Source organism: Haliotis rufescens, unplaced genomic scaffold (assembly GCF_023055435.1).
Source record: "Haliotis rufescens isolate VD_foot unplaced genomic scaffold, xgHalRufe1.0.p SCAF_15, whole genome shotgun sequence".
In the NCBI taxonomy this organism is placed as follows: Eukaryota; Metazoa; Mollusca; class Gastropoda; order Lepetellida; family Haliotidae; genus Haliotis; species Haliotis rufescens.
Window position 1 is genome coordinate 5232795 of NW_025963835.1, and position 16309 is coordinate 5249103.

The window sequence follows — 16309 nt, forward strand, 5'->3', positions numbered from 1 at the left end:
CGTTGGAACGAAATTTAGCGTATGGTATAAATTATGTCTTCTTTGACTCAAGACGTTTACGCGGAAATATATGTCGAAATAACATGGAACTATTTTATATCATATTTATACATACATTTTGAAGTACGTTTTTTGAAATATATTTTACATTTTCATCATCTCTACACGACATTATAGTTTCTGATTGCGTTTGGTTAGAACTTAAATCTTAACTTAGGATGGTGTAGTAGACGACTTCGATTATCCTCACCCTTAATATCCAAAAATACTTTTTTCCTTTAAAGTAAAGTGCACGCAGTGTAGGCTTTATATCATGAAGGTAAATTGTAGAGTTTACGGTGACGTTTTGAGGGAAATATTAATAATATTCTTTAAAACATATCAAACATTGTTTCTTATTTTGAAACAATCGCCCTTTATTCTTTAGCAATGCTATTCATATGTATGATGAAACTTTCCCAAACATATTGAAACAGTATTGAGAGGACAATAATCTTTGATATTTCTTTTTATGCTTTAGCATCTTGCTGTTTCTTAATCAAATGCTTTGTTACATACACAAAAAATCATTCAGCGCAAACCATATTCACATACGCACTTGCAATTAAACAAAACGTTGTTGTATTCGCATTTAGTTTGTATTAAAACGTCATGTTAATTGTATTGCAATAATTGAAAAATTGATATTTATCATCATTGCTTATTACATAACAAACGATATCAAATATTCTGTAAAATGTTTGATATTTAGACTTTTGACAAAACATCGTAGCATGCATATTTAGGCGTCCCGAAGAATATTGAATTGATAAATTAATCTCTTCATCACCTTCTCTCGGTGATGGTTCCTGAACGTTCGGACTGTTCCTACTATCACAATGCATACCCAAAAGTTTTAAATAATCTACTCAATGAAACAGATGATTTCTAAACGGATCCAGACAGGAAAACTTCAATCTACAAACGTGGCCAATCCTTTGAGGGTTATCTTGCAGGAAACTCGTATTTAATTCATTATTAAAGACATTCCCTGTGGCGGTTGTTCAATTTCTATAAAAGATATACTATTCCGCAAAAATACATCAAGATACACTAAAATAAGTACGGAATGTTTATATTAATAACTAATTATTGTGTGAAAAGCATCAAAAGGACGCTACATAATAGGATAATCTTTGATCCTTATAACAAACACGGATATAACGAATCGATTGTATTCCGTCCATACTGACTAATTTAAATGTCATTGTCACGCCGGAAGTCCCGTTTTACAATTTATGGATTATGCAAGGCTTCATCAATGGGAATGTATTGCTGACTGCGTTATTGTAGAAAACAATTGAGAGTGTCAGTATTTATAAATCATAAAAATCAAAGTTAGAGATCAATTACGTGTTAATATTTGTTAGTTTGAAGGAGCTCCGCAATCTATATAAAATGATTTTCCGGAAAACTGATGTACAAATATACTGATATGACTGACAGCTCACATGTATTTCATATTCGCACTAAGACCTATATCTATATACAGTGTTGTGTTTCGTAAGCTAAAATGTGTTTCATAAGGTGAATAGCTATGTAATTTCATCCCGCATTCAAATGGGAGACACCATGAAATATTAACAGCCTGAAGCCAACCGTCCCTTTCAAACTGTATATACGCAGGAATATGTACGACATTTACATTGACAGGGAAGGTATTTTATATCTTCTTTAGCTCCGGGAATACGGGCATACGAGTTACAAAAGGGCATGATTTAATATCCGTTTTGCTCTTGTTTCTGGTAGCCATTAACGTCAGTTTTCACATCTGATTTACATGATGGCAAACTTATGGCTCAACGTATCCCATTAGATGTGGTACATGAATGTGGGGAGTACGTTTATGGAAAATACGTTTGTCTTACCAGGATAAATTACCTGGTGTCTAGTCGAGTAATATACTAGCCACTCCTGCCTTTGGTGTCTTCATTTCACAGCTTTTTACTACAATCGAGCATGCTCTTTCGATGACGATTCAAAGAGCATCACTCGACTCTTACTCAAAAGTTGTTTGATCATGGTTACAGTATTCAAGGACGTAATATGGTTTTCGTATTTTTGTGCTAGACATTTGGGGTCAGATGAACACTTGCCTTGCCTTTGCATGTGTTTGTGACGGGTTTCACTCGTGTGGCAGGATAAGCTCATCTTTTTGCGGACACTTGGTGTTATTACTATTTGATAGTGATTCAGAAACATATGCCTACATAGTCGGAATCGTACAATGGACTCTCCTTCAGCACATATACCTTACGGTTATATAATATAAGTTGTAGCAGTATCTACCTCGTAGTATAAAATCTGACGCGGGACGCATAAAACCACGTATACCCTGAATGATACTGCTACAACGATTTTATGTTGCCGACATGTTTCAATCTGCCAATGTAAAAGAATAAAAAAAGATTGAAAATTGATAGAAAACAGCTGTTGGATTGAGCTGCGATTAACGTGTGCTGTGTCATGTGACTTTTATTTACTCGTATACAACGCGCAGCATTGCTTCGTAGCGGGGTTTTGTAGCGGGATTTATTCTTCCGCTCAGAAATCCACGTGCGGCCTGTTTTCTTCCTAGCGGGATACAATGACGTATACCCCGGTTTAGAAATGTATTTCCCTCCCAGCCGGGATACGTGGTATTTTATCAAGATCACTTGAACCAATCAGATTCTGAAATTGAGGTAAGATGAAGAGTTTTGTCACTTTTATCAAGTGATTTCATGGAACTATATGAGGAATCACAACCCGAAGTGAAGAGCGAACGAGCTGACCACAAGGTCCCTCGCCCGTAGATGTCCTTTCATGAAACAACTGTGTGGCGTTAGGCAACATTTACTTTGGGCGCTACCGGTACTGTAGAGCACGTCTACCCTTTTCGCGAACACCTGGTGTCTTCACTGATTTTCAGTGATCCATTCATATAATTTTCATCACTATTTTGCCTTTTACGCCCAATTACAAAAAATCGAGATTATTCTCTGTTTCATATTGCAACGGACTTGGACGTTGAGGAATAAGGTTATGAAGCCAGGATAGGTTAAAACTACATCGATGCATTTTTCCGGGACTTTTATTAAAGGACGCACACCTTGTTTTTCACAAAACCTTATTATGGATTGATATTTACACAATTCCCCTAAAGCAAACCTCATATACAACTGACCTTTTATACAGCTTAAGAGTTATTGTTTGTAGCCTCTGGATAAGGCACGCTTATTGATTCAAATAATGATTCTTGTCTCTGCATATTTGTAACATTTAGGCAAAGAAAGAAGTGATTATCTATCAATTCTTGTAGTTCTTGATGAGATGCTGATTTCTGATTTACATTTTTCAACTCACTCAAGACGTTTTAATGTTTTGCTTCAACAAAGAGATTTTTAAACATAATTAAAAGACTTTGAATATCATGGAGAAAAATTCATGATAAGAATATTTAGTCGCAATGGCTTTACAGCATCCTTTATATTATAATCATTTTTACCGCTCTCCAGGATAAACATTGCTCGACGGGAGTCAATATGTTCTTTCGCATTCAAATATGCAAGACAACTAATAATTTAAAAATTAAACCGCCGGGGCCTTTAGGTGCTGTGGTATATTTCGAGTAAAATTAGGAACTCTTTGAATCCATCTTGTTTGTTTGCTGTTTAACGACACAATCAACAATATTCCGTCTACATGACGGTGCCTGTAAATGACTGAATCTGGACCAGACAAACCAGTGATTGATATATGGAGAGCGCCTCACGCGGACGGGGAGCGATGACACGCAATCAACTAGGTAACCAAGCCAGACCACCCGGACTAGATACTTGCACCTTACCACACGCAATGGTGTGCCCGGGACCTTCTCTAACCTGAAATCTGCACGGAAGGAACACCATCTTCACTTGCTGGTCCACTGTATCACTTAGTATCAACCCGACAAATAGATGTGTGCCTTTTTGGATTTTGCTGATAGATGGTAAGGTCGTTCCCAAATATAGTTTAATATTGGGGGTTCAATGTTATACTGATACGTATTTAGAAGCTACCGTGTTGGACATTTATCTCACCATACTACCGTCAGAAATTGCGTGTCAAAATAGTTGCAAACTAAATCTTCACACCGTGTGTAAATTCTTTGAAGGCCATGTTACGAGTAGGCGTGGGACATGGTGTCATTCTACCCGAGTGGCAATAGGTCTGTACAAATGTTCCCTGGCTAACACGAGAGCTTTTCAACGATTAATCCATACATACGTGACAGTTTGTACATTATTTCACGGGTTAATGAAGGCACTATACCTTTGTGAACTCAGATGTTGAAACTAACGTCCAAGCGTTGGCGTGCCAGAGGCGGCTTTTAGCACCTCCATTGTTGTGTATTTAGATGCACCAAGACACCATTATTATATATACCACAACATTTACAGCTTCAATTTATACGGAACGTCCTTAAAGATGGCAAATATTATCTACAGGGTTTTCGAAACAAGGTTGTAATATTCATCTGTGTAGGGAATTTACGGAGGCATTGTCTGGAAACAAATATATATTCTAAAATGTTTATCGAAAGGTTTTTCGCAAATAGTAAGAGTATTCATATACAAGAAGTATAACTTCATAGCTAATGTTTTATTCTGCAAATCATTTTCTTATATTTTTTAGAAGAAACGTATTCAGACTTGTAGATAGGTTTAGCTGCGCAGTGTTTTATGTCCTTTTTGTTTTACTTTCATTTCTGAGAGTAATTATGGTTAAATGAGATCAACAAGTAGAAACAACATGTGTCGGCGGTTCTCATATATTTCAATTCATTTGGAAGCAAAGGAAATATCTATAAATTGTATGTATATTACGAGAGATAAATTATAACCGTTTCATTGCAGCTTAATTAAGCAAGGAATGTGCACCGGAAAGAAATATTCTATCTGGTTAGCAATTGATGTACCCGAGATTTGTCAAAATCATAAGAAATTAATTCAAACTGATGTGTAATTAATGACTGTGCATAGTGATAAAATACTGAAATGTTGTGTGAATGCCTGTTTATTCCCACATGTTATCCAGATGGAAATGCAAGCTTAACCCTCCGTGCTTTTTGCTGTATGGATTTCATTTCAAATCAAGAGGTGGCGCAGAAAAGCATTGAAAATATCGTAAAGTGCAATGAACTGCAAACGCAGCAATATTTATCGGAGATTCACAACATCACATGTTTTAGATGATCAATCAACGTACATTTGTTGATACTAATGGAATTGGGGTCTAACGTAAATTTTATATGTGTAATATTAATCTCACGTAAGTTTGACTATCTGTGTTTTAAACAATGTGTCTCCTGAAAATCTTATGTGTATAAGAAAGCTTTCATATAACTTGATATGGCAAATAACGCTAACTTTTTAAAGTTAGCTCTTACGCCATTATCACCGGCAACAGGCGCAGTAATTTTTTAATATTTTTACATGCCCTTGACGGTGTTGAATATACTTCAAAACTATATTTAACTTTTAAAGAAAGAACTTCCTTGGAGTTAATGAATTGGAATGTGTTTGAGTTTATTCTTACCTCCTCCATTTTTGTAGCATATATAGGGAAACCTCCAGACATTCCCAAGATCCACTGCAAATCCAATGACTGAAAGTAGAAACTCGGTCTTCTTCCCCCATGATTCTCGCTCATGTTCAGATTTTGGTTTTTCAATTATTTTAGTTGTTCCATCCACCATGGGCAAGCCTGGGCTGGGAGTCATAGTGTCCGGTGCGTACAGCCAACGCCCAACAATCAATATTAGTCCCTTTCCCGCGCTTTCTCACTGTCGTCTGCTGGCCACACAGAAAGTCGTCTGCCAAGAGTTTCCGAACTCAATTTGGGAACCCATGAAAATGCATGTACCGGCGTGATCGATCCCAACAATGTAATGGTACGCTTAATTACAATGTGGCAGTGCGGTCTGTACAGCTGCCTTCCAGCAATAGGTGGATTCTTCACAAGATATCATATCCCTACCAGTATCGAAGAACCATATTTTATGTATCGTCTTCTGATGGCGGCTTTGTGAGCTAGTAATCGATCAACCATCAAGATAAGTTCCAGAAATGTTTGCGTTGTTTGTCAACCCCTTCCCGTCACCAGATCACCTTCAATAATTTGCCCAATAGAACGGGATGCTTTTTTATCCGCAAGCCACCAATAACAGATGCTAATGCACGCGGTTGGACAGCCAGTCGATGTCTAGAGGACCACGATCTGCCACAAGCTCGCTGTCGCCTCTGCATGGTCCGCTGCCCTTAATGAGAACTTCCAAATCGGAGGGAAGTTTGTTGCCCTTTCCGCGAGCAATGTTAGGTTTACAATGAATGCGTGAACTGGTGGTATTTAGTGAGTGTTCTTTCTTGCCAATCCGGATCGAATGAGTTACACTACCACGGCAAGATTGTATGACTTATTGTATGGTCGGGACATGCTTCTAGCAGTATTCCACTTCATCAGCAGACACATGCGGCTAAATATGGCACATACATGTTTTGACCAGGCAGTCTTTTTATACTTAATGTATCCTCTTTTCATGTGGGGTTTTAGAGGTAGAATTAACTCTTACACGTTTGTCGCAACATAGTGGAAAACCTTCTCATATAACGGAGCCTGGAGTGATTCTTGGGCAAATACTGTTCCTAAGAATAAATGACTGTCATACGAGCCGATTAAGTTTGGAATTGGATGATGACAATGTCTGAACTGGCTGACTTGTTTGATTGACATATTAAGAAGTTAGTAATTAGCGGTAAAGTTATTTTGTGGATCACAACTTTTTTATTCTATTAAGATGCGACGCTTCGGTACAGACCCTTACACGCATCGTAACAGAATAAAGAAGTTGTCATCCATAAAATATCTTGCATTTACTGTTTGAACTTGCTGATTCATTTTTTAAAGAATACAAAAGTTGAAATCCCTCTACCAACTTCTTGGCGGTGGGCTTGTCTTGTGGTTAAGGGGTTCGCTCGTCACGCCGAAGCCCCGGGTTCGATTCCTAACATGAGTACAATATGTGAAGCCCATTTCTGGTGCCCCCCGCCGTGATATTGCTGGAATATTGCTAATATTGTTACTCACCCGATCTACTAACTTCTTATGCATACCAAAGTCCTATTAGGTATGTGGGGGTGCCTATATTTTGGCATTTTGACTTTTGCAATAGTGAGTGAGTGAGTTGGGTTTAACGCCGCTTTTAACAGTATTCCAGTTCTCTCACGGCGTTTCAGCTTAATGTGGGAGGAACGCCCGAAGTGATGCAGGAATTAGACGTTAACCATTTCGGTGAAACTCACGAGCACGGGTATGGTGCTGACAAACCTAGAAACAAAATCGGGGCGAACCTGGATTCGAACCCACTATCATAGGCATCTGGCTTGTCCAAGGGACGCAACTCTACAACCACTGTGCGATACCATTAAATAGTTGTACCATAAACACAATTATAGTATTCTGAGCATTCTTCTTACAATGCAAACTTCATAGCCATGGTAACAAACCTCAATTGGGAACTAGGATCTTAAGGAAGGTAGCACTTATAGTTTGGTGTAGATGTAACGCATGAATATCTTCTGACTAAAAGCAAACAGGAAAGGATTAACAAGGCTTGATGATAAAACGTAGTTTTAAATGTTTCGACACCCATCGAAATGGTCCATGGTCAGGCTGATATTGATAACAAATATCATCGATCATCATCTATTGCCATCGGCCCATAGACATCGCATCGATGGGACTATCAATCGTTACACCCTTTGTGGTGAGGAGGTGGGACCAGCTGTCTTCAAGGGCTTTGAAGCATAAACAGTGGGTGGAAAGACGTCATTTCGGTGGGTGAATTCTTAGATGTGACCCGGTCTCTAAAATGTGTCATCCTACCCCGTTGGTTACATAGATGTTCACGCTATCGGCCACTAGTTTTGCCACAAATCCGATAGGGTAATACCACAATAAGGTATAATAACCCGCCAGGTGGCGGACGTGTACTAGCGCTGATGTTCAGTAGCCGAACAAGCTCACGTGGCGGCTGTGCATAAAACGTTGTCGGTGCGAGTGTTGAAATGGTAACTGATTCGACGACAGGGAGCCCTCACTGAATCTCACTTTAAGTGGTACTTGCAGTTAATAATTTTATCGAAAAAACGTTCAGTCACTTGTTAAAATGAAACTATTTGAAACCTGAAAATCACGACCCTCGAACTAAAAGCTGTTTAAAGCCAATATTACCGATATTACTAAAATATATTTATATATTGTTGTTTCACTAAGAAAAGGTTAATTAATGAAAACATGTGCATAAACCAGTCATTTGCCCTTGGAAATACGTACGATGCAATGACGTTACTTTTAGAATATTCACCTGCGAACGACGAGATATACTTTTTAGGTTCTGCATTGAAAACAAAATATATCCGTTCCAAAATGAGACACTCATCTCTGACTGGTAGTTGTGACCATGTTCGCTGTGTGCAGTGACTGTATGTATTATCACTTTCAAGACAATCACTAACGGGATTTCGGGGTTTTATTAATATTTGCTACAAATATATCACTTAGGCCCTCCACGTCTTTTCCTAAGCATTGGCTTGTTAAAATGACTGTGTGACTGTATGACAGGGGTGTCTTCAGCTTTTCCATGGCCCATTCCCTCTATCTCGAGCAGTATTCCACCAGTTGAAGCCTTTGGTGTCTACATTTCACATCTGCTTTCAAAGCGCCTCAGCATCAGTGGCAAAAACGATGCCCGATGCAATGCCATATTTTGACTTGTACCATATGTTGTTTTCAAGTAAACAACTGACTTTTTAACGTTTGACTTACCTTTGCATGTGTTTGTGACGTTTGTTACGGTAGGCCGGATACGCTCACCTTTTTCGCGAACACCTGGTATTATCACTGTTTGATAATGATTTATGAACACGTGCGCATGATACAGTCGGAATCGTTCAATCGATTCGATTGTTTTGGGCAGAGATGTTTATGAATATGGAAAGGGTTTGGTGGCTATATTCCAAGCAGTGGCATGTGAAAATGACTGTGTGACTGTCTGACAAGAGGGACTTCAACTTCCGAATGGTCAACCTTCCCTATATGTCAAGCAATATTCCAGGAGCTCTAGCCTTTGTTGTCTACATTTCACAACTGTTTAGGCTCAGGCGAGCCTGCTTTCAAATAGGGTAAACGTAAAGTCGTATTGTGATAGCATCAGTGAAAAAATGATGTCCGATGCAATTCCTTAATTTGACTTGTAACTATGTTCCTGTTTTTGCTTAGGTGAACACTTGACTTCTTTACATGTGTTTGTGGCGGATGCCATCGATGGAGCTGGATACGCAAATCTAATCTAACTATTTGATCGTAATTCATAAACACGCGCTTATGATATCGTCGGAAACGGACAATGGGTCTATTTTTCTCTGCAGAGTTTTCATGATTATCGAAAGGTCGGCAAGTCGGCACGGAGTCAGTTTACTACGCCTGAGTATCTACGGCATGGTATCTCAGTGGGCTAGCACTATGCAAATGACATTTGTCCGGACTAGTGCAAGCAGCCACACTCTCACACACACACACACACACACGCACGCACGTACGCACGCACGCACGCACGCACGCACACACGCACGCACACACACACACACACACGCACGTGTGTGCAGTAATCTTGGACGCGACGTTAAACCCCATTTCACATCCACTCATGCTTCAATACCAGATACTGATATATTCAATGTAGTATAACTGTCCAACTCTCCGTCTCCATCATGTTCATAGTTTTGATGTAATCTTACACATGATTATATTAAATTCGATGAACCTACCAACATAGGTTCCAGTAACCTTCACATAACAAAAATAACTCATCAATTGACAAACGAAATTGAATTGTTAAACTCTGACATCATAATGATGTTCATGAGTAAACAATTAACGTATAATGACTCGTTATGTGCAGGACTTATGTGCATAGTATTGCACATATATTTGTGACACAGCTGGGGACATGCAAACTAATTAGACCTTCACGATCGGGGGAAGGATATAGATCAGCAGTGATTGTAGAACAAGGCTAGATCACATGCTGGACCATGTACCAGGTTGCCCTTCATGTCCTGCCTCTCATTCATTGTCATCCGCTCATCGTTTCATATCAGTGTTCTATATGTCTCCACTGGAGAGTACTGATCGTTTCATCAGAAAGTCATATCAAGCTGCAACGCTCGAAAAAACTGACATACGTTTAAAAACAACCTTAATCTTAACTTATTCACAATAATGCGTGAGTGAGTTGAGATTAACGCACGTGAAGATCCTGGTTAGAATAGGTCTTCAGCAACCCATGCTTGTCAAAAGGGGCGACTAACGGGATCGGGTGGTCAGGCTCGTTGACTTGATTGATGCATGTCATCGTATCCCAACTGCGTGGATCGATGCTTATGATATCAATCACTGGATTGTCTGGTCCATACTCGATTGCTTACAGAACGCCGCCATATAGATAGAGTATTGCTCGCGTCAAACAATAACAAAAACAAAAACGTATATGTCGGCACTTCGGGGTACTGGGACCTTTTCTTCCCCACAGACAAGGCGTGAGACATTAATATCTTGCCTACATGCATTCGAGAGTCAGAAAAAAACACACGTATCCGTGCTGTTGTAAAAGTCAATGAAAAAAAGGATGATTACACTATGTGTGACCTGAGCTGTTGTGTGTTCTCTGATGTGGATCCTTTCCTATGTTCTTAACCTCTGGTTTCAGGCTTTCCCTGAAACACCATTTTACTCATTCACCCCTAAACTCGTTTCAGGCATAGCAACTGTGCCTTTGATTCACTGAACCAACCTAACAACCATCCATCGAATCAATGTTTATTGTTTCAACTGGCCCATAATCTATACAATCATAACAGTAAAAATATGAAGCACATACGCATCTACAACGTATCACCATGAGGCACTATATAAATACTTCCTTACGTGAATAATGTATCAGTGTTTTCAATTACAAATAATGACTTCAAACAGGGTACAGCCTTAAAAAAATATTACCTGATATAATTACGTCACGAGTTCGTACTTCTTCATGTAATGGAGAATGAAAATTAACGTGTTTCATCTTCTATGGCATTACACAATAAACAATTTTCCTCGATATCTTCAATGTCACACAGACCATTTGTAACATGTTGTATTCCCTCATAGTAGATATACCTTCTAAACTATACCAATGTCTTGCTAAATTTACTGTTGTTAATATAGTGTGAATGTAAATGTAAAGTAACTTTACATTATAAGCACGAGTAGAAGTGTAACGGCTTTCTATCAGAAAGTTTAGAATGCCAATTGTGTTCAGCTTACAGTAAGTCTCTGTCTAAAAGTATTGAAAACTCCTTTGATTCACAAATCTATGTTATAATTTGATCAGAGCGAATACCAGAAACATACATGTATGTATAATAATGTACATGTCCTAATAAAAGATAAATGTATAAATATCAATGAATAAATTAAACATGTACACTATCGCAATCCATCAGTGTGTTTTTTCATGCCTTCCGCCCACTCCATGGCCTTTAGACATCGAAGCCTATATGGAACTATTGCCTCTGTGTCTAGTGTCCCGGTTGTAATAGAGTCATGCATTTATAGACGATGTGGTTGTCTGAAGCTGTAACAGTTGTTCTTTTCACTCATAGTTTATTGTTGTCTGTTTGCTCGAGATAGGTATCAAAAGGTTTTACCACATGAATAAATCTTCACGGAGTTCGTTCAGAATAGTCTGGTCATGTTTGACCTGCGTTTGACTTGTGTCTCTGTCTTCAATGGCAATAATAACGACTGCAATAATTCTGTACCGATCCCAACCAATACCTGCCACAAACACTACCACCACCTCTCAATCAATTCCTGCAACAAACACCATGAGCAACTCAACCTCTGTCACAAACACCACCACCCACTCAACCCTTGCCCCTAAAACCACCACCCACTCAACCGCTGTCACAACCACCATTACCCACTCAACCCCTACAACAAATACCACCCTCTCAACCTCTGTCACAAACTCCACCACTCACTCATCCCCTGTCACAAACACCACCTCCCACACAACGCCTGTCACAAACACCATCACCTCTCATCCCCTGCCACGAATACTACCAACTCAGCCCCTACCGCAAACACCATCACCCACTAAACCTCTGTCACAAACACCATCAACTCTCAATCACTGTCACAAACATCACCACTTCTCAATCCCTGTTACAAACACCACCACCCACTTAACCTCTGTCACAAACACCACCACCTCTCAATCACTGTCACAAACACAACCACCTCTCAATCCCTGTCACAAACACCACCACCTCTCAATCCCTGTCACAATCACCACCACCCACTCAGCCTCTTTCACAAACACCACCTCCCACACAACCCCTGTCACAAACAACATCACCTCTCAACCCCTGCAACGAATACTACCAACTCAACCCCTACCGCAAACACCACCACCCACTCAGCCTCAGTCACAAACACCACCACCCACTCAACCACCTGTCAATCCCTGTCACAAACACAAACACTCACTCAACCCCTATCACAAACACAACCACTCACTCAACCCCTGTCACAAACACCACCACCTCTCAATCACTGTCACAAACACCACCACCTCTCAACTCCTGCAACGAATACTACCAACTCAACCCCTACCGCAAACACCACCACCCACTCAGCCTCAGTCACAAACACTACCACCAACTCAACCCCTGTCACAAACACAACCACTCACTCAACCCCTGTCACAAACACCACAGCCTCTCAATCACTGTCACAAACACCACCACCTCTCAACCCCTGCAACGAATACTACCAACTCAACCCCTACCGCAACCACCACCAACTCAGCCTCACTCACAAACACTACCACTCACTCAACCCCTGTCACAAACACCATCAACTCTCATTCCCTGTCACAAACACCACCACTCACTCAAGCCCTGTCACAAGCACCACCACCCACTCAGCCTCTGTCACAAACACCACCACTCACTCAAGCCCTGTCACAAGCACCACCACCCACTCAGCCTCTGTCACAAACACCACCACCCACTCAACCCCTGTCACAAACACCACCACCCACTCAACCTCTGTCACAAACATCACCATCCACTTAAATCCTGTCACAAACACCACCACCTCTCAATCCCTGTCACAAACACCTCCACCCACTCAACCTCTGTCACAGACACCATCAACTCTCAATCCCTGTCATAAATAACACCACCACCTCTCAATCATATCACAAACACCCTCTTTACTCAACCCCTTTATTAAACGCCACCACCCACTCAACCGCTGCGACAAAAAACACCTCGCACACAGCCCCTGTCACAAACACCACCACCTCTCAATCCCTGTCACAAACACCACCACCCACTTAACCTCTGTCACAAACACCACCACCTCTCAATCCCTGTCATAAATAACACCACCACCTCTCAATCATGTCACAAACACCCCCTTTACTCAACCCCTTTCATAAACGCCACCATCCACTCAACCGCTGCGACAAAAAACACCTCGCACACAGCCCCTGTCACAAACACCACCACCCACCACACTCCTGTCACAAACACAACCACTCACTCAACCCCTGTCACAAACACCACCACCTCTCAATCACTGTCACAAACACCACCACCTCTCAATCATGTCACAAACACCCCCTTTACTCAACCCCTTTCATAAACGCCACCACCCACTCAACAGCTGCGACAAAAAAACACCTCGCACACAGCCCCTGTCACAAACACCACCACCTCTCAATCGCTGTCACAAACACCACCACCTCTCAATCCCTGTCACAAACACCATCACCTCTCAATCCCTGTCACAAACACCACCACCCACTTAACCTCTGTCACAAACACCACCACCTCTCAATCACTGTCACAAACACCACCACCTCTCAATCACTGTCACAAACTCCACCACCCACTCATCCCCAGTCACAAGCACCACCACCCACTCAGCCTCTGTCACAAACACCACCTCCCACACAACCCCTGTCACAAACACCATCACCTTTCAACCCCTGCAACGAATACTACCAACTCAACCCCTACCGCAAACACCACCACCCACTCAACCCCTGTCACAAACACAACCACTCACTCAACCCCTGTCACAAACACCACCACCTCTCCATCACTGTCACAAACACCACCACCTCTCAACTCCTGCAACGAATACTACCAACTCAACCCCTACCGCAAACACCACCACCCACTCAGCCTCAGTCACAAACACTACCACCAACTCAACCCCTGTCACAAACACAACCACTCACTCAACCCCTGTCACAAACACCACCACCTCTCAACCCCTGCAACGAATACTACCAACTCAACCCCTACCGCAACCACCACCACCCACTCAGCCTCACTCACAAACACTACCACTCACTCAACCCCTGTCACAAACACCATCAACTCTCATTCCCTGTCACAAACACCACCACTCACTCAACCCCTGTCACAAGCACCACCACCCACTCAGCCTCTGTCACAAACACCACCACCCACTCAACCCCTGTCACAAACACCACCACCCACTCAACCTCTGTCACAAACACCACCATCCACTTAAATCCTGTCACAAACACCACCACCTCTCAATCCCTGTCACAAACACCACCACCTCTCGATCCCTGCCACAAACATCACCGCCTCTCAATCCCTGTCACAAACACCACTACCTCTCAATCCCTGTCACAAACACCACCAACAACTCATCCCCTGTCACAAACACCACCACCCACTTAACCCCTGTCACAAACACCACCACCCACTCAACCTCTGTCACAAACACCACCACCTCTCAATCACTGTCACAAACACCACCACCTCTCAATCACTGTCACAAACACTACCACCTCTCAATCACTGTCACAAACACTACCACCCACTTAACCCCTGTCACAAACACCACCACCCACTCAACCTCTGTCACAAACACCACCACCTCTCAATCACTGTCACAAACACCACCACCCACTCAACCCCTGTCACAAACACCACCACCTCCTCATCCTGTCACAAACACTACCACCCACGCATCCTCTGTCACAAACACCACCACCTCTCAATCCCTGTCACAAACACCACCACCCACTCAACCTGTCACAGACACCATCAACTCTCAATCCCTGCCACAAACACCACCACTCACCCACTCAACCCCTGCCATAAATACCACTCACTCAACCCCTACCGCAAACACCACCACCCACTCAACCTCTGTCACAAACACAACTACACACCAAATGTCTGCAACACGCATATTCATCCACACGAATCCATCCTAAGCCCATGATACCAACACCCAGTCCGCTCATACAATCACTGCAACTCACGCCCAAACTAGTACCCATCCACATCACACCACTCAGCTCAACTCATGAAACCCCTGCCACAAACATCCCAATACACCACATCGATCCCTACGTACTACACACAAAGGCGTCCACTTCCCGACACAACATCCTCAAGCCATCAATCAGTCCAATCAAGCTCATCCTTTCTAAAATCATTCCAACCCATCCTATTCCTTTCACAAACGTTCCAACAAAGCCAAACCTCACCAGAAAACATTCAAACACAACCACGCATTCCACGTACATTCCATCTTACCCTGCCCTTCACGTAAACACAAACACCACAGCCCATCTGATCCCCCTACATGTTTTTTAACCCATCCAATCACTCACCCAGTCCTTGCCATAAACATTTCTACCAATCCGCACCCTCTTACAAATAGTCCAACCATCCCGCTCCTTTTTAAAAAAAAACCAATTTAAACCTATGACAACCCTATCCCCTGTCACAATCAAACATTCCCTCACATCCTTGTCACATTCAAACATTCCACCTCACCCCTGTCATAATCAAACATTCCACCACATCTCTGTCACAATCAAACATTCCACCACATCCCAGTCACAATCGGACATTCCACCACATCCCTGTCACAATCAAACATTCCACCACATCCCTGTCAAAATCAAACATTCCATCACATCCCTGTCACAATAAAACATTCCAGTACATCCTTTTCACAATCAAACATTCCATCACATGCCTGTCACAATCAAACATTCCACCACATCCCAGTCACCATCGGACATTCCACCACATTCCAGTCACAATCGGACATTCCACCACATCCCTGTCACAATCAA

General features: G+C 41.7%; 1 protein-coding gene across 1 annotated transcript in view; it reads right to left on the bottom strand.

The window, feature by feature from the left end:
- Positions 1–6189, bottom strand: part of LOC124134985 (sodium-dependent serotonin transporter-like) — a 55083-nt gene extending 48894 nt beyond the window's left edge. Inside the window, exon 1 of the mRNA XM_046500123.2 lies at positions 5599–6189. Coding sequence (XP_046356079.1) covers positions 5599–5782 — 184 coding nt within the window. The 5' untranslated portion in view covers positions 5783–6189. The remainder of the gene's footprint in view (positions 1–5598) is intronic.
- Positions 6190–16309: the final 10120 nt, after the last annotated feature.